Consider the following 18,907-nt stretch of genomic DNA (forward strand, 5'->3'; position numbering starts at 1 on the left):
CCACAACCAAACAGTATGATGGAATGGTCAAGCGGTAAACAACCGTCCCTGAAGGTGTCAGATTATGACCCAGTAAGATGTACTGTGTCCCTGGAAAGATGAATGACCACACGATGACTCTCCATGGAGAAGCAGGAGAGAAGATTGGCTCAGAGTCCACATGAGAAGAAAAAGGAAGCAAAGCAAGGGCCAGAACTCCATCCCTTCAACTCTGTTAGGGAAGTGACTCTTAGGGTACGTTCACACCAGATGCAGTGCGTTCCCGTCCGATTCCGGCTGGAACGCACTGCATCGCATTGCAGCCGGCTCACTTTTTTGGGGCATGGCAGGCCATTGAAGTGAATGGCACCGTAGCCACGCCCTGCGGCCGCAATGCGATCGCCCGCACAGCACATTCAAAATAGTGCTTGCAGCATTTTGACCAGACCGCAGGCATAATGTGCCTTGCAATCCCGTGCGGGCGAGTATCGAACCGGAATGCACTGCATCTGGTGTGAACGTACCCTTATAGAGACAGGGTCAAACAATGCAAATGCCAAGGCTCTAAATTTGTAGCTGTCGTGAATCTTTAGACCAGTACTTACAGAGCAAATGTTGCCGAGCCCTGTGCTTACAAGAAGCCACATCCTGGCATGTCAGGGGGGACAGGCCCAATGTAGTACTGTTACAGTGAGATCACCAAAGGGAGGAATTGAGAAAACCTGCACTTGATGTCTTCCAGGATTTACACCAGTCTGAAACTACCAGCAGCTGTTGATTAAAGATAAAATCTCACCAAACGTCTTGGTGAGAACAGCCAAGCTGAAAAAATGCAGCCATCCTCCTTGAAATTAGCAAGCAAAACTTGACAGGATGGTTAGATGGGTTCCTATGGGCTGGCCTTCAGTTTTGGCATAGCGTCCAATCCTTCTGTAAGCAGCAGCATAACCTAGGGTTCCTCAGTATAAAATACTGTGTCCCTCAGTGCACAAGAAAGAAAAACAATTTAAAGCCTGAGTTCAGCTTATGCAAAAAATCCAATAACTGTCAAAAAACAGCCCCAGCTCACCTTACCTTACATCTGTCACTGTCCCTTACAAACTCATCTATCGAGCATTACTCCTTCTTCAGGTTAAAGTACACTAAATGTCATTCTACCCCACGCCTGTGAGCCCTTCATGTCAAGGGCCTCCCTCCCACCCAGGTCTCATTACATGGCATTCAGCATCTGCTCACTGGAAGGGGACTAGACTGAAGACACCTAAAAAAAAATTATATGTATACAGGAGGAGGGGGGATCCCATGCCTAGTTTTGGGCTTTTAAAGTGGAACTCCAAGAATAATCCTTTTATGGACACTTACATTGGTTTAGCTTGGCTCAATGTAAGTATCCATATCTGATATCTGTAGGGCTGCTGAAAATTACTGTAGTAGTCTGTGGTACATGCAGTGATAGCCATGATCTTCTGGGAGTGGCTCTAACAGCTTTCCCTTTTGCACCCTGGGCACAGGGAGTCCCTCGCTTATCACCGCTCCAATCCAGAAAATGCCTTTTATTTTTTGCAATTAATACAATGTCTTCCCTGATTGGAAAAGGTTGAGAGCATTGAGTCATTCATCCCATTGGACACAAATGCAAGGGCCATTGACAGAACGACAGGATTGATAACATATGGTTAAAATCAAAATGTGCAAGCATACCTCTGAACCACTTTGGTGATGAAATCATCTGTACAGATAAGAGCATCAGACAGACCCTTGTACAGTTTACAGGATACATGGGTGGAGTCCTGAATGTCCATCACAACTGCAGGAAAGACAATGTTAGATTTACTATTGGAATATAGACCATTAATATCATAACATTAAATTGACCATTTGTGTTTTATATTACAAAAACAAGAACTTAAACCTGTAAGTGATAGTAACCTGTAAACATCATTCATTAGTGCAAATAGACGAAATCCAGTTAAAACCAATTTCAGATTTGCATTGGTACAACAAAGTAAACCTATATTTCTCTATGTCTCCAGGAAAATATCTCTGCCCCTTTTAAATCGCATGCAAGGGGTCACAAAGCGAGACACTTTTAAGTCGAGTGTGGCGGTTAAAACGAAGGAGAGGAATTTCAAAATATTAGCAAGATGGTATAGATGCCCAACAGTAGTGCATAACATAAACCCAAGTGAGCACATCTGTAAAGATCATTCTTCTTACTGGCCACCAATGTAAAGAAAATTCTTCCTACTGACCACCAATATAAGGAGTATTCTTCTCAATGGACACCAGTGTATGTGCCATTTATCCTATTGGCCCCCAATTTAAGGGGCACTATTCACACTGGCCACCAATGCAAGGGCCATAGTTTTCAGCGATAACCAATGTTAGGGGCAATCTTCTCAATGGCTACCAATGTAATGGACAGTTTTCCCACTGGACCCCTGTACGCAGCCCTGGTGACATCTGCATGTTGCTCTGGTGAGACCTGCACACAGCCCTGGTCAGAAACTGCCCTAAAATTATTAGTCTGTATTGTTTTAGAAAAAATGTTACTTGTCCCTTTAAGAAAAAGTACTGGCAATTGGTATCGACAAATACCTGAGGGAAAGTACTTGTACTTGGGCTTGAAAAAATGGTATCAGGACATCCTTACATGAAACTAATTACAATGTCTAATATAATTTTTTTTTTTTTTTTAAATATAGGGAGGAAAGAAGTTCCAGGGTGAAGCACCACCTTACCCCTATGCAAAACAAGACAAGGGGACTTGAAGGATAAGACCGCCAATTCATAAACACTATGTGCTGAAGTAATGGCAACCAAAAAAGCAACCTGTGATACAGTCAACAAGGGAAGGTCATAAATATTTTCGAACGGGGACTCCTGCAAAACAGAAAGCACCAAATTGAGATTCCACAGCGTCATCGGGGCCGCACTGGAGGAACAACATGTGTCACTCCCTGAACGAAAGTACACACCAGTGAATGGGAGGCTAAAGATCGTTGGAAGAGAATGGCAAGAGCTGAATTCTGACTATTAATCATTATAAGGGCCAACCCTTGGTCAACTCAACATTGAAGAAAGTCCAGGATCCTGGCCACAAAAGAAGGAACGCAGAGAAACAAACGAAAAAGGCCTTCCACATATGATAACTAATCCTACAGCAAATAGCCTTACGAGCTTGGAGCATGCTTGGAATCACAAACTCCAACAAACCCGTCTCTCAACAGCCAAGTTGTTAAAGCCAGCAACTGTAAAGTGGGGATGACAGGACCCTGAGACAGAAGGTGTGCACAAAGCAGCAGACGCCAGAGAGCACCTGTGATAAGCCAAATCAGGCCTGCTACGCCAGTCTGGAGTCACAAAAATATCCACAATGACCAGAATGCCTTCTGCATTATTCCTACGAAGCAAAAGAGACAAAAACTTCAGAGACCATGGATCCTGCGTCCTGGCCACAAATTGGCCCACCTTGAGATTGAATCGAGACGCCAGGAGGTGCACACCCGGAGTCCCTCCAATGCAGACAGAGAAGACAAAAAATCTCTAGGTGAAGGGACCAGTCTCCCTGAACCAGGGTCTGACAGCTGATGTAGTCTGCTCGCCAGTTGTCCAAACCCCGGAATATATACTGCAGAGAGAGCTGGAATGTGCTCCTCTGCCCAATGAAGAATGTGGGAGATCTTCAATGTGGTGCCCACACTTTTGGTGCCCCCTGCGGGTCTATGTACAGCTGTGGCATTGTCTGCCTGAATCCGGACCAGTCAACCCTGCAACTGAACGGTCCAGTGGCGAAGAAACTGACGGATCACCCGAAGTTTCACTGGTTGACTGGCAGTGTCCATCGACCTTAGGTCGAGAACTGACCCAGTAACCTCACCATATGTAGAGACTTGCATCTGTTGTCACCACTGTCCAATGAAGTGGAAGGATTTCCCATTCTGGGTTTGATGGTGGCCTTCTTAGAGGTGGTGCCAGCCCAGCATCATACTCTGAATCTCCAATGGGAGAATCAGGATATGATTTTGGGCCAGAAACACATTGGAGGAGGCCACCATCAGACCCAGAACCTGCATGCAAGTGCGAAATGGAACCATCTGTGTGAGGACACAGCTGAGAGCCTTGGAATCGAAGTGACTGAAAAAATGTAAATAAAATCCCCTTTCAGAGGGGTAACAGGAACAATCACCCCTTACAGAAGAAGCTCGGCAATTGCCCTGCGAAGATCCTGGAACCGCTGTGGAGACAACTGGAGGTTGGATGCGAAAAAACAGTACGGAGGGCGAGCCAGAAGCTAACATACATATGAGAAAGCCAAGGACTGGTGAAATTCAAAAGATGTCTGACGAAATTCAAAAGGCTTCTCAGAGGACTTGGCATGTTTTGAATGCTAGGGTACTTTGACACAGCGGAGAGGGCTTACGGAGGGGCCTTGGAAACTAAAAAGGATGTTTGTGAGCAGAAAAAGAAGGACCCAGCTTGTGATGCAAGTTTTTAGACTCATTGGCTTGCAGCAGGAAGGTGCTCTTGCTCCCTGTAAGATCCTTAATAATCCAACATTGCTCCAAAAAGATGATCCCCCCGAAAAGGAAGCCCCAAAAGGGCCTTTTAAAAATAGGATTTTTGTACTCACCCTAAAATCCTTTTCTCTGCGTTCATTGAAGGACACAGTGATGAAGATCAAAGATCTGGAACCACAGGGTATTGAACTACCTGCAGGAGAAGGACACGAGGCACGTAGCAAACTGGAGTGGCACCCTCAGACAAAAAACAACTCCCCTTACACACGCCAAAAGTGAAAACCTGCCCCTCAGCGCACAGGAGGAAGTGCCCTAGCAATCAATAAGGGCTGCCGCCCAAATCATCCTCCCCGCCTAGGCCGCAAGCCCCAGGCTAAATTTGTGGCCAGCCGCCTCACACAAGTCCCTCTGCTCATCAGGCTGACAATCTGATGTCCAGCACCGTGGTCCACCCCCACCTGGACCACAGCAGGGCTCCCCATAAGGCCGTCCCCATAGTAGGCCACAAGTCGCGGCCTAAATTAGCGGCCGCCTGTCGCTGAAGGACAGACGGGACCCCAGTGCAAAGCATGCCCAGCACCGCGGTCTGTCACACACTCTGCACCCCAGCAAGCCAGCCTTCTCAGCAGTAGGCAGCAAACAGGCTGGAGCTGCACCTCCTATTAGCGGAGAGAACCGGCACCAATAAAGATTTTAAAGGGGAAGCACAACCAAATATAAAAGTGCCCCGGGCCCCCAAAAAGGGACCGCCAAAGGTCTGACTAGTCCACATTGCAGCAAGCAGCAAGGATCAAGATAGCACCGCAAAGTCCTACCGCCCGCAGCTCCGCCAGACCCCCAACCCATACATATTGTCGGAACGCGACTCTGGCAAGGCGGTGACATGATCTGTGACCACAGGGGCGTCGACACCAGGTGCGTAGGAATCCAACGACATCAAAACAACCAAGGCCAGTAGGGACGGCAGACAAGTCTGCAATGTTTAAAAGATGTTCTCCCACCTTGAGATCCGCAGGTGGAGGAAAACCTTCAAGACAAAGTGGACATGTTCATGGGCTTTGAAATCTTGGCATGTCAAGGCCACTTGAAAACAGCTGAGGTGGTTATTTTAGGGGCATAAGTGGCTTTGGAAGAGGTTCCTCTTGAATGGAAGGACCACTTGTGTGCCGAAAAAGAGGGAGCACTCTTGTGTAGAGGATTCCTGTTCCTGTCATTATAGTAGCAGAGAGCCACCAGCAAAAGTTTAAATTAATTATTCTAATGGAACCTGAATCATGGGCCATATGTTTGGTCCAGGTAGCTATGGTCTGACACACTTCCATAAAAGCCACTACAGGCTGCAGGGTAGGCCCAATCAGAGCCAAGGAAGCTCTGAACAAGCCCTCAAAGTGCTTGTTCACTATTTTTTTGAAGGCCTGAATGTCTTCCACTGCCAGCGGCATGTTGCAATATGAAATAGCAGCATCGACCTCCAGTACCACTCACTTTTTGAGGAATGCTTTCTCCAGGGAATCACTTTGGAGGAAGGAATAACTTCCCATGATGCTGCGAATTCTCATAGAGCACTTCCTCTAATAGACCTCCTCTTCCTAAGGGATCCCATATTGGTGACCTTAGGGAGAGCCTGTACAGATGGATCACTGGCTAGACATTCTTGCACCTTGCCAATGAGAACCAAAATGGCGTTAGCATTTTTAGTGACAGGATTGCCAAAGATGATTTCTCTTGTGAGAAAATGTCTGAGTCTGAGGAGGTAAGAACCGCCACACCTTTTTCCTTCTCTTCATCAGGCATAAAGGTGATAGGGGCTCCGACAGGGAGTGTGAGTGGAAAGGAGAAGGACTGCAGTTATATCCTGTAAGGCCGGATGACTCAAGCAATACAGAAATCTGTCCCATGGGGGCTGCAAAATAGTGGGGTAACCCTGACAAGGCAATAAACACATTAAAAGGAGGCAGAGAGCCTAAAAGGGAAACAAACAGGTCTTCTGAATCAAGATCCCCGGTGGAAACTTCTGGTTCCCCCATGTCCATTAGTAGCTGTAGAGCTACAAAGCTCCTTTCTCCCCATGCTTTGCATCCATCATAAAGTGAGAGGCCAAGTAAAGGTACTCACAGACCAAAGCCAAAAGGATCCCTACCACCAGGCCCACTGCACCAGGTGTAAATGAAGGAAAAAAGGATACTAATTCAGCCACCACGTTCTAAGGACTGGTTGCAATATATAAAAGTTTGGGGTTTAGAGATATATTAAACATTAATCAACTCACTAAGGTTAACTTGAGTAGTGGCTGAGAAAATTAATACCTTATCAGTGCCAAATGTATCAATCCCACACTGTGAAGTACCAGCGCCAAAATAATGGCATGAAAGTCAGATAATCCATATTGTTTATCTAAGAAACAGAATTATTTTTTTCTTCTCTAAAGTAATTTAAATAAATGATCCAAGAGACCAGAGGCACAGGGTATGAGCTATTTTTGAACATTAGCTATGAGACTGCTTTACTTATAATGTTATTGGTAGGCTCCCTTTCCTTTCTGTCCCATTATTTAAAAAGCCCTAGTGTATTCCATTGTAATACAAGACATTAAAAAATAAAAGGGCCTGCAGAGATCCTTCCATGCCTCAAACACTTACCACACACTAATGAGTCATTGACTGGATGCTGAAAGGAGATACTGATGCAGGAGTCAGACAGAGGGGAAACCTCAAATTGCAAAAGGTTAGGGCAATCTGAAAAGACAAAACAAAACAATTTTCATCTGTTGAAATCCACTGGCACATAAGTATATTCCATCTACACAATCCAAAGATTATTGCAGTAAGAAATATTAGGAGGCGGGAATTACACTTAATATTATATCTATTAAATATAGCAACGATTAGTCACAGAAATGGGACCGTACCTTCCTTTATAATGGTACGCTTCACACAACTTCCAATTAGGGTGCTGCAGGCCATTTGATGCCGGATGAGATTCAGGATTGTGGGAACACGTCCAGGGTGCTGGAATGGAATCTTAGTCAGCAGCGTCCCCTGCAAGCACCTGCCATCAGGGAGGGGAGCGTCTTTATTGAGGAAGTAGCAATGCTGCTGACCTGGAAGAGACTGAAAGGAAAAGTTCTATTTTGATTAGTTGATTTTTTAATATTTCAGCAAAGAATAAACACAGTTGCTGAATCAAAGTAAGCACTGAAAACCTTGTGTTGAGTAAAAAAAAAAAAAGATTTTCATACTCTATGTAAAATTATTTTCTCTGAGCTTATTGAGGGACACAAATTCAGTCAGGAACCAGTGGGTTTATATATCCACCTGCAAGAAGATGACATTAGGTGAAACAAAAAAGCAACCCAAGAGGCCAAAAGTGCCTGGTGGCTAAGCACCGACCTCTGCTAGGGAGCTCAGCAAGCATGACAAGGAGCAAAAAAACTCCTACCGAGGCAGCAGATATAACACTAGAGGGGCAGGATCAGAGAAAACAATTTTACTGCAAGTGCAAAAATTCTATTTTGTCTATTATGCATTTGAGGGACAGCTTTATACAGGAACTAGTGGGAAATCCACAAGCACTACCCATGAGGGATGGGCTGAAATCCATACAAAAAACTGGGTGAAGCCCATCCCCCACAACGCATCAACCTAAAAAAACTTGGTGGACATATGTATGGATGACCAGGTCAGCACCTTATAGACTTGAGACTCAGAGGCTTGATGAATGAAAGCCCATAAAGAACTGACTGCTCTAGTAAAAAGAGTAGTAATGGTCTGAGTAGTCAGTTTCTTATGCTTTAAGGCAGATTTTGGAATTCAGGGGCTAGTCTGCCCAATCCAGGAGGAGCCATCAAAATTGACACCAACTGGAGAAAACCTAAAAAGTTATTTGTAATATCCCCTTCGCACACTGTACCGTTATACCCCAGAATCCAACGGGTGCTGGAACAACTGGTGGATGGCGCCACAGTATACAATCTAGAACCTTGGTTCTCAACTGGTGAGTCGTGACCCAAAACTGGGTCGTGACCCCGTATTCAGTGGGTCACTTCCACTTTTCTAGCCGAGAGGCTTCTCAGCCTCCCACTAGCACAGCACTGTCAGTTCTCGCGCTGAGCAGCCATTCAAATGCGGAGTGTGGGGTGGGCTGGGGCTATGGCCGTGAGGGAGCTCCATTCATATATGCATTGCTTACAGCTCCCTCAAGTGTCCTGTAGAGGTGCCTGGACCGGAGTGACGTCTTGTTCTGGCTCCCGGCATCTCTTCAGGGTGTGCAAGGGGGTTGTAGAAGCATGTCACATTACAGTACAGTCGCCTGCTCCGGAACGTCCGGTACCGCAATGCCGTGGGTTTTATTGCACTGTGACTTGGGTCGCAACTTAATGACCAAGGTCAAATGTGGGTCCTGAGGTTACACAGGTTGAGAACCACTGATCTAGAAGATATGTTTTCCGCACACCATTCTGCTTCAGAATATCATCTTTATTCGTATTCCTTTAGCATGACATGTGAATTCCACGTCTCAGAGCCTTCACAGCCGTCAGGCAAAGTTAAATCTCAAAAGTTAGGCACCAGCTATAACTTTTAAAGTGTATTTCCACTTTCACGGGCCAAAATTCAGAAAACGCCCACTATGTTTCTTATGTGTTGCGATTCACACAGCATATCTAAACATTATTTTTAAAAACATATATAATACCTTTCAGATATCTCTATTTAGCAGGCCTTTTCAAGTTTCTCTCTCAATTTTAGTAACAGGAAACTATGTCTTATTAGAAAGAGCGGCCATACGTTGTTCTATTTCTTTCGATCGACCCGCAGGCTGAACGAAAGAAAATCCAAGAAAAAAAAAACCACAACATGCAGTAACTAGGTGAAAGGTAACCTTTCTCTGTGAATGATTGGATAAAAACTGAACTTTCCAGCAGAGCTGGGGTTTAGCCGCTAGGTCGTTCCTGTCCATTAGGTTGGTATTTTGTTGTACCTAGCATCCATCCTTCTGCAGGTGGCAATATAAACTTACTGGTTCCTGAAAAAAGCTGTGTTCCATAATAAATGATGGAGAAAATACCATTTAGATTAATAAATAACTATGTATTTAAAATAAATCTAGTAATAATGCAAGAATATGTGTCTAGTTTTAGCTTTCTTTAATTTTCTACACAGCCGCACTCACACTGGGGACATAAGAGTAGTGAACAAGTTACAGGATGAAACAGCATAGGGATAATGCCTGTTCTTCACTGTCCAAATAGCAGGTTTGGATGAGTACTGGTTGGCTCATCCCTCTCCAACCAGTTGTGAAGGGCTGACAGATAACAGATGCATGCTAAATTAATTTCCATAGGCATGGTTACCCCCTCGAAAGTCTAAAATTTGGAATTTTTTGTTAGAAAATAACCCCAAAACAATTATATATTTTCTGAGAGCAGAAGTCCTGTAGAATAAAATGGTGGCAGTTACAATGTTTCATGTTGTATATTTGCAAAACTGTTTATTAAATCGATATATTCAGGATAATTAGGAAAAAATATACCAAAGCAAATTCTTTAGAGTTAAAAAGGAATGAGAGCCCTAAAGTTTTTGCTCATGGCGATATCCAACATGTGTGTTGCAGTCGCCTTACGCATGCGTTTGCATTCGTATGAGGTGATAGGGCTGTTTTTAAAGGTTATTTTTATTTGTTTTATTATAATTTTAACACTTATTTTTATTTAACTTTTTTTTTGCCATCACAAGGGTGCTAACAGGCTGTCAACATGTGATATCACTGGGCAGGAGAATAGTTCTCTTTATTGAAACATCAGCAGATCAAGCACAGGGTTGTGCATGACTGGCTGTTTACCTGGCACCATATCTGGGAATCTGACGGCTCTGAATCCAGAAGTGCTTAGAGCAAAGCCTTCTGGGTTCACTGATCGCAGATCTGGGGAGGGAGAGGTTGCTGGTCACTCCTTCCCTGGCAAGAGAGCCTGGGTAACTTAGTGAGCCAACTCTTCTTCTCCCAGTGACTGTGGCTGTGTAGTGGGAATTACAGGTGGTTATTATGAAGAGATTCAGGTACAGATGCTAGTTCCCTATATTACTAATTTTAAACACAAAATCCAATGAAAGCCAGACAACTAACATTTTCAAAAGGCAAATCAGTGGCCATGTAATTTTCTCAAGCCATGTGTTAAAAGAGACACTGTCACCTGCCTAATTGGGACAGCCCACTCCCTCATCAAGGTATACTCATCATTCCATGCTACCTTGCTGTCTTCCCAGCTGCAGGATTCTACACTGAGTAACCTGGGATGTAGAAGCTCAACCAGATGGATAATGTCACTACCCATCCCCACCGCCCAAACGTGACAGTTTTCGGGTCCTAGGACTGGCCACTCAGACCCAAGCACTGTCACATGAGGGAGGTCAAAATCCGCCCCCATACCTGAAAGGCCTACTCCAGTAGAGCAACAGAGAGGGAAGGCGGAGAGGGGGTACAAATTGATGAGTATACCTTGTTGGGAGCTGGGATAACAGGGAACATCTTCACTCTGCTCTGAATGCAAAAGTGACCGTCTCGCTTCAAGCAGGTCTCAAAACAAACTGCAAACAGAACACTGTAAGGAGGACAGAAATACTTACTGCATAGAAGCGCATATTATGGTTCATAGGTGCAGGCTCCTTATCTTTAGCCAGCTCGTACTGGGTTACCAACTCATAATGGGGAGAAAAGGTTGGAGGAGTGTCAAATAAAGGAATACCTGTAACCAAGATACAAAGTTGATGATACATAGAAAATATCGTGCTCACAAGAAGCTCCCAAACCTACTTTTTCCACACAATCTAAATTTGAAAGAAAAGCATTTTTATTTTTCTCTATGTTTTTGTAATTCACTTCCTGTCTGGCAAAATGTTGCCAGCAAAACAGGAAATCTTCCTAATGGAGCCCCAGGTGGCAGTAAAAACCTAAAAGGGGTTCAAACCCCTTTCCACTCAATCCAAGAAAAACATTTTTTGGCTTGACATACACTTTAAGGCTTCTTGAGGCCCTCTATGGACTCCAAAATAAAGGTTCTAGAGCTAGTATAAAAATCCTATTTTCATAAGCATGGTAAAATAAAGGGAAGGCTAGAACCCTGTCAGATATTTATTGCTGTCTTTGTCCCTATTGAAGAATTTCTCTTACCTACTTTCTGGTAAAATGTTGTCAGCAGGACAGGAAGTTAGGGGAAATATCTCTAATGGAGCCCCTGATAGCAGTACGAACCTGACACGAGCTTTAGAAAAAAAAGCTCTTGACTTGAAATGTATTTGAAACCTACCATACTGCTAATGGAAGGGGACTGGAACATTAGCAAACTAAAAAATTCTAGGCCAGCCCAAAGAAAAATCCCTACTACTACTACTAGCATGCCTCAGAGATTTGTTGCAAAGCAGTATCAAGGCCATTATTATAAACACACAGGGATGGGACCTGTGTTCCGTAATTGACTTCAAGAAAAGGATTTTATGGTGTGTACAAATATTGTATTTTCTTTCTCATCGATTAAGGGAAACAAGAAGTCTTAAACTTTTGGTTTGAACTTTTTGATGAACTGGAGTCAGATAAAAGAACAATGTCCTGGTTAAGGTAAAAAGCGAAGACTTAGGCAGGACGGACGTCTTGGAAAGGAAGTCCAAAGAGGGTATATGGAGTGAAAAGGGGATCGGAGTGGGGGAACTACAAGGAAGATCCCCTGCACAAAGGTCTTACTCAAAAAGTCTTCAGTGCAAAAAGTGCAAAGACTTCACCCTTGATTATGCTTAGAGCACCAAGGTTGGCCCAAACCTAACTGTAGAAAGGAGGTGATTTGTTGCATGGGGAAGTTCCTTGGGGGAGAGCCCCTGGGCACACACCAAGTGAGTTACGCCTTCCACGTCTGATGACAGGCCTTGCAAAAACCAGACATTCCAGCCTTGAGCAGTGTAGGAATCACAGACTCAGAGATGCCCCTATCCCTTAGAACCTGGACATTAACCGCAATGCTGTGAAAGCAAGCGACTGAGAAGAAGGACGCTCAAATGGCTCTTGGGACAGCAGATCCAGACACGGTGTGCCTACTAGAAGCTTTTCTAGGTCACTGTACCACATCCTTTTGGGCCATTTTAGATGTTCTTCCTCTCTATCTGAATCTGGATCAAACAGCCCTCCAACAGGTGGGTCCACCGCTGAAGGGACAGACAAATCACCCGTAGCTCAAAGATGTTGGTTGTCACAGTAATCTTGTATCCTGATCAAGTCCCATCAACTGACAAAGTGCTTAGTACTCCCTCCCTGAGATGTGCCCAGGACCAGACCCATACACTCACAAGCAAAGAGTCAATTCCAGGGACGATTTCTAAAGTTTCAGGATCCACCTGAACCATTGTAAGGTCTAGACACTCAGAGATACGTTATCCTCAACTGGAGGTCGTCCAAGTACCCCACAATGGGGTTCCTCCGAGAGCGCAAGAGTACCAATCCCGCAGCCAGCACCATGATTTATACCCAAGGAACTGAACTAAAGCCAAATAGCAGGGTCATAAACTGGCAGTACAGTGGTCCTACAGTAAAACTCAAAGTGTTGGTGAGCTGGAAACATGGGCACATGCAAGTGAGCATCTTTTATATCCACAGAAGTTACACATTTTCCCTAAGGGACAGAGGCAATAGCAGATCTGGTAGATTTCATATGGAATTCTTGGGTCTGAATGTAAACAATCAAGGCCCTGAGGTCTTAGATATGGCAAATGCCTCCTGTGGGTTTTGGAACAGTTTGCCCAAGCCCGCACAAAACTGCCACTGACATACAGCCCCTCTGGTCCCAATCAGTTGTGGCCAAGGCATTCCCCGTCCCTTTCTGAGGTGCAGCTGCAGGGCAGGGAATGTCCTGGCCCAACTGATTGGACAAGGAGGGGGGTGGATCAGTGACAGTTTTGCCTGGACTAGGTTTGCAACTAGCTGCCGCACATCATTAAACTACATTGGGAACAGACCACATGTGAACAAAATGCTCACTGAACAGATACAAAGACAGCAAGTGTTTAGAGTGAGCAAACAACCTATCAGGATGCTTCCAACCTTCATATAAAGACTTTAGCAGTAGAAAACAGCATGACTCCAGGCTGCAGACATCAGCACTATCAGCATGTGTGCAGCAAGCATCTCTCGACCCTTAAGCAGAAAGTGTGCTGGATACATCCAGTACAGCGGGACCACCCGTGTCTATTATAAAGGTGGACACACACTCTACAACCATCGCAAGACCTTAGTCTTGCGATGGTTGTACAGGGATTAAAAAAACGTACGATCTGCCTATCTTGGACAGGCAGATCGCACTCTCGATCATCGCAAGCCCGCCCCCCTGAGGGGCGGGCTTCCGATGACCGCAATGCTGAACGGGCAGTGTGCGCGTGCGCACACCGGCCCGTTCGGCATTTGTCTTCCGAGCACCGTTCTAACCAGCCGAGAATCGTACGATTCCCGGCTGGTTTGACGATAGACGAGCGACCGTAAAGTAGAAACGCTCGCACGTCTCCGTTCACACTGCTCGATTCTCGTACGATCGCGGGATTTCCCGCGATTCTCGTACGAGAATCGAGCAGTGTATGGGCACCTTAAGACATGTTACAGCTGCAGTAAGGTTAGGCATCGAACAGGCCCAGGGGAAGAGGCAAGGCATGAAACCCAGACAGGTGGAAGGTATAAATGAAAGCATGCGATTTAATAAAAAAAAAAAAATCTATGGAATACTATAATTACACATATTAAACGCATAAAGTTACCAGAATACAATATTTTTCATTATCGTGGGCATATAACTCTCCAACATATTTTAAACACTATCACTTTTGAGTGGTCAACACTTGGGAAAACAATTGACAAACATAATAGCCAAGCTCACCTGTGCAGTTCTGAATCTTCTGGATAAATGTACTCGAGACTGGTATGGGTTGTGGAAACTTTAGGAAAAAACAAGCAGGGAGATCAACACTGTTTGTATTGGTGATGGAGGAGAAAGAGGGAGTGCTGCAAAAGAAAATAAATAATTGCTCACTAAAGCTGCCAAAGCTGTTCCTAGCTTTTACATAAAGTTCAGTGTATTAAAAAAAAAAACCACAACAACAAAAAGAGGACAACTCCCACTTCAGAAAGAAAAACCCCTTTAACCCTCTAATGCCCATTCTATAAGTCCTATTATGCATGTGTTCTGGATGCAGCAATGCATCCAAAGTAAGTGGCTTCATGGCCACGATCAGCTCGCATGTCAGAGGCTTACTCAAGAGGAGTAAGGGGCAAAATTAAATTACAGCTAGTTACTGCATGTCACCTATATAATGTATTGCTGGGATTTGTAGTCCCTCTACAGCTTGGCGTCAGTGGTAGAACTACCAGAGTCGCAGCGGTTACAGCTGCGTCTGGGCCCTGGCACTTCACCGCTGTCCTATAATCATTAGTATGTATTGTTTCGAAAAACTGTCACATGACAAAAAAAAAAAGGTATAAGTAATTGGTATTGGCAAGTACTTGAGGAAAAGTACTCGTACTCGGTCTTAAAAAAATGGTATCGGTGCATACCTACCAACGGATATCTGATTAGGTGCTAAAAATAGCTGCACTTTGCAAAAACAAACTAAATATGCTATATGTATTAATCTTTCAAATCCAATCTGTCTGTGAAGGTTCTCATTCATTCAGGTCATGGTATATCTGTAAAACATTATTCAAAGCAACTGGACTTGCTGTATTTTTCTTAAAACTTCTTCAAAAAAATTTTAGCAAGTCTAGTTGCTTTGATTTTTTCAATCTGAAGACACAACTGTTACTTTAAACATGTGAACTCCATTTATTACTTCATCTTAACTATGAAAAGAATCAATTTTCTTACCCCTTATTATCAATAGGATGTGAGCCCATTATTAAAGGAGCAATTGGCAGCTTGTACATGACAGAAGTGGATTCAATCGTGACAGATACATTCAGGCCAAGAGATCGGGGAAGTGCTAAACAGAGAAAATAATGGAAATGACTAAATTAGGCTTAAACATTATGATGACATATAGCTGCCACCCCTTCCCCCCAGGTACATATACAGTGTTGTGCAGACATTTAAGACACTGAAACAATGGTGTAAGGGGCCGGTTCACACCACAAAGACTGCATTCCAGAGCGCAGACCTGCATGCACTATTTTTGCAGATAGCACTGGACCGGAACGCAGGCACTAATGTGCCATGCGTTCCGTTGCAAGCGATAGCACTGCGGGCGGGGGGAGTGGCTGCGGTGCCATTGACTTCAATAGACCGCCGCGCCCCTCCCTCAAGAGAGCAGGCCGGTTTGCGTTCCAGAGGCCAAACGCTCTAGAACGCAGTCTTTGTGGTGTGTACCGGCCCTTAAACAGGAATGCTTTCAAAGACAATGGAAACCAGGAAAAAACAAAAAACAAACCAACATTAGATGTGATCAACCTTTGCCTATAACACAGCAGCAAAATTACGCCTGCCTGATGGTATTCCATGATGGAGAAGACCATTTTAAAATTTGCAGAAATGTAGCCCGAAACCTGGAAGTAATTACCACCATGTTTAACTGTCACCTGCAGACATTTATCAATGCACTGGTCACCCTTCAGCGGGGAAACTGACTTCTCTTAGTGCCAAATATTTAAAGTACAACTGAAGCCAAAACTTTTCTTTCAGTTTTGGATAGAGGGGGGTTATAACCCGCCAGCTTCTTTGTGCCCTCTGTGTCCCAGTGGGGAGATTTCCCTTCGCTTCCTGTCCGATCGTCACAACAAGAAGTTAGAGGAAATCATTTCAATGAGAGGGAAATTCCTGGTGGTCAGCAGGTCACCAAATCTAGTGTCCTCATTGGAGGAATTTCACTTTTTTAGTGATCATAGTCACCAGGACAAATAGAGAGGGTGAATCTCCTTGACACAGACAGCAATAAAAACCCCTGCCAGGAGTCTTAATCCTTCTCCGCTCTATCCAAAACAAAAAAGTTTTCGGCTTCAGTTTCACTCTAAGATTTTTGGTCATCAGTCCAGAGCACCTGCTGCCAAGGAAATGGAGCTTGATGGATTTCACATCTGCTATACTTACAGGGCTATTCACAAAAGGGTGAAGAGTTTGGAGAGGGCAGGAGAAGTGAACAATCTAGGCCAAAATAGCTGAATTGGAAAACTTCTCTAATTCAGCTCACTTTCCAGTTTAGCTATGTTGTCCTAGATTGTTCACTTCTCCTGCCTTCTCCAAATACTTCGCCCTTTTGTGAATAACTCTGTTAGTTTCTGTGGCCAACCACTGCGCCATCAGTTTTCGTCCTTGCCAGTTTGTGCTTCTGCAGAAGACCTTGGACAGCACATGTGGAAATCTAGCATTAGTATCACCAGTAACTTTATTTTCAGGAATTTTCCAGGACAGCACTTGAGAAATAGAAACGTCCTCCAATAGAAACAGGAAAAGAATCACAAAAAAACACTTTGAAAGCAAGTCCTTCAGCAGAACTGGATGAGAACTTAAGTGATATTAAGGGCTTGTTCACACCAGAACAGTTTGTTCCCGGACCAAAAAAGCATCCCAATGTATCCCTATGGTGGTTCTGGGCTCTGTCCACACCAACAGAGTCCGTACCAGACCAGACAAAAAAAATACTGCTTGTCTCATTTTTTCTGGACCAAAACACCCTGGAACGCATGGAAATGCATAAATGCGTACTGGAACACACAGGAAAGCACCTGAAATATAATTTTAAGCTGGAAAAAAACAAAAAACGGCTACGGAAAGTGGCAAAATTGCGGAAAAATGCACTGTGTTTGCAGATCTGGTCCAGACATGGTGTGAGCCCAGCCTAAAGCTTCTTTTGTTTCTCACTGGGAGGCCATCTTTATTGCAGTTTTTTTCTTTCTTTCTTTTTTATTTCTCAATTCCTAATTCTCTAGTGGGTCCCCGCATCCTCTCGCCCTCCTGCACGGGTGCCGCCAGCAGCTAAGTGGCTGCTTTGAAGGCACCCGTGCGTGCAGAAAAAATAGAGCATGCTGCAGTTTTTCCACATGCTCTGGAACTGAATGCTGTGGTGTGAACTAGAGCCTAAAATACCATTGGAATACATTGGATGCATTTTTGATGCGTTCTGTAACTGCTCTGCATCTGCTCCACACTTGGTGTGAACAAGCCCTAAAGATTGGCATGAGCTGAGGGCAAGCAGGGCTAAATGTAGAGCGGGGGAGCTGGCACTCTTTGTGTACAAGTTATCACTTGTTGCAGCCTGTTTGTCTGTCAACCGTGTTGTCTCAACCCGGGCTGCACAGAAGATAGAGCACAATGCTGTGCTCGATCTTTTGTATTAAAGGGCAGGCTCTATAAAGAGAACCTGTCACCTACAAACGCTATCACATAGGGCTTGTTGGGCCCTGTGTGATGGCAATAAAATTGTAATAAATAATAATAAAATAAATAAAAATTAAAAATGTAATTAAGAATTAAAACCAACCCCGCTGCCCCCCGCTATCTGCATACAAATAAATGCACGTGCAGGGCATTGTGACAGTGTGCGCTGAGTGCTGCCCCATTCCATTGTGAGCCATATTGTGGTAGCCAGGCAGCAGTGCTTTCTAACATGCACAAATGTGCATTAAAGGGTAAGTTCACTTTCTAAAGTAATTTGGGAAAATAGAGTTACCCGCTCAAATTTGGCCCCCCTCTTTCCCCCTACTATACTTACCTTTTGGCGAATGGTACTTCCCCTCTGCCGGAACGGGTGTACTATCTGTACCCCATACTGCCGCTCAGCACAGCCTTGCGCTATGTATTTTGAATTTCGCTTGCAAATTGTGAGCACTCATTGGTCAGCGTAGTCAGGTGACCGCGCTCACCAATGACAAGCGCTTCTTAGCACAGTTAAATACGGTTTTGGTAAAACTATTTTTTGTATCAGGACAAGTAGATTGTTATGAGGGACAAGTAGATTGGGCCCCCGCTTTAGTCCTTAGACAAGTAGTTTTTTTTTTTTTCATTTCCACACCCCTGCATAGACGAGACGGTTCGGGTTACATTGTTGGTCAGAATCTGTGCCGATCGCCACCTTAGCAACTGTAGCAAGACTTATGCAGGGGCAAGTATCCTGGTCAGCACTCGAGGTGCCAAAGAAAGGCTGAATGCCAGACCCCCAAACTGGAAGTGCTGGCTGCCCCCTGCAAAGCAAAGAAATCTCTGATGCACTGGAAAGATGGGGACATGCAAGTACACACCCATAATATCCACAGAGGCCAAACCACCTCACTGATGGAAATGTGACCTGACTGTTTCCATGCAGAATTTCTGGGCCCAAATGAAAAAAATATAGCCTCTAGCGTGTTCTTTTTTGGTTTGGGAACAGTGAACAGTTTGGAGTAAAACCCTGGGAACCGTT

General features: G+C 44.4%; 1 protein-coding gene across 3 annotated transcripts in view; it reads right to left on the reverse strand.

Moving 5' to 3' along the window:
- Positions 1–18,907, reverse strand: part of MED1 (mediator complex subunit 1) — a 51,624-nt gene that overhangs the window by 9,860 nt on the left and 22,857 nt on the right. For all 3 annotated transcript variants that reach the window (XM_018560164.1, XM_018560165.1, XM_018560163.1), the window contains exons 11-16: positions 15,385–15,499; positions 14,401–14,525; positions 11,120–11,238; positions 7,408–7,609; positions 7,139–7,234; positions 1,681–1,786 (exon numbers count right to left, since the gene is read on the reverse strand). In XM_018560164.1, coding sequence (XP_018415666.1) covers positions 1,681–1,786; positions 7,139–7,234; positions 7,408–7,609; positions 11,120–11,238; positions 14,401–14,525; positions 15,385–15,499 — 763 coding nt within the window. The remainder of the gene's footprint in view (positions 1–1,680; positions 1,787–7,138; positions 7,235–7,407; positions 7,610–11,119; positions 11,239–14,400; positions 14,526–15,384; positions 15,500–18,907) is intronic.

This window comes from Nanorana parkeri, unplaced genomic scaffold (assembly GCF_000935625.1).
Source record: "Nanorana parkeri isolate BGI_ZX_2015 unplaced genomic scaffold, ASM93562v1 scaffold435, whole genome shotgun sequence".
Taxonomy (NCBI): domain Eukaryota; kingdom Metazoa; phylum Chordata; class Amphibia; order Anura; family Dicroglossidae; genus Nanorana; species Nanorana parkeri.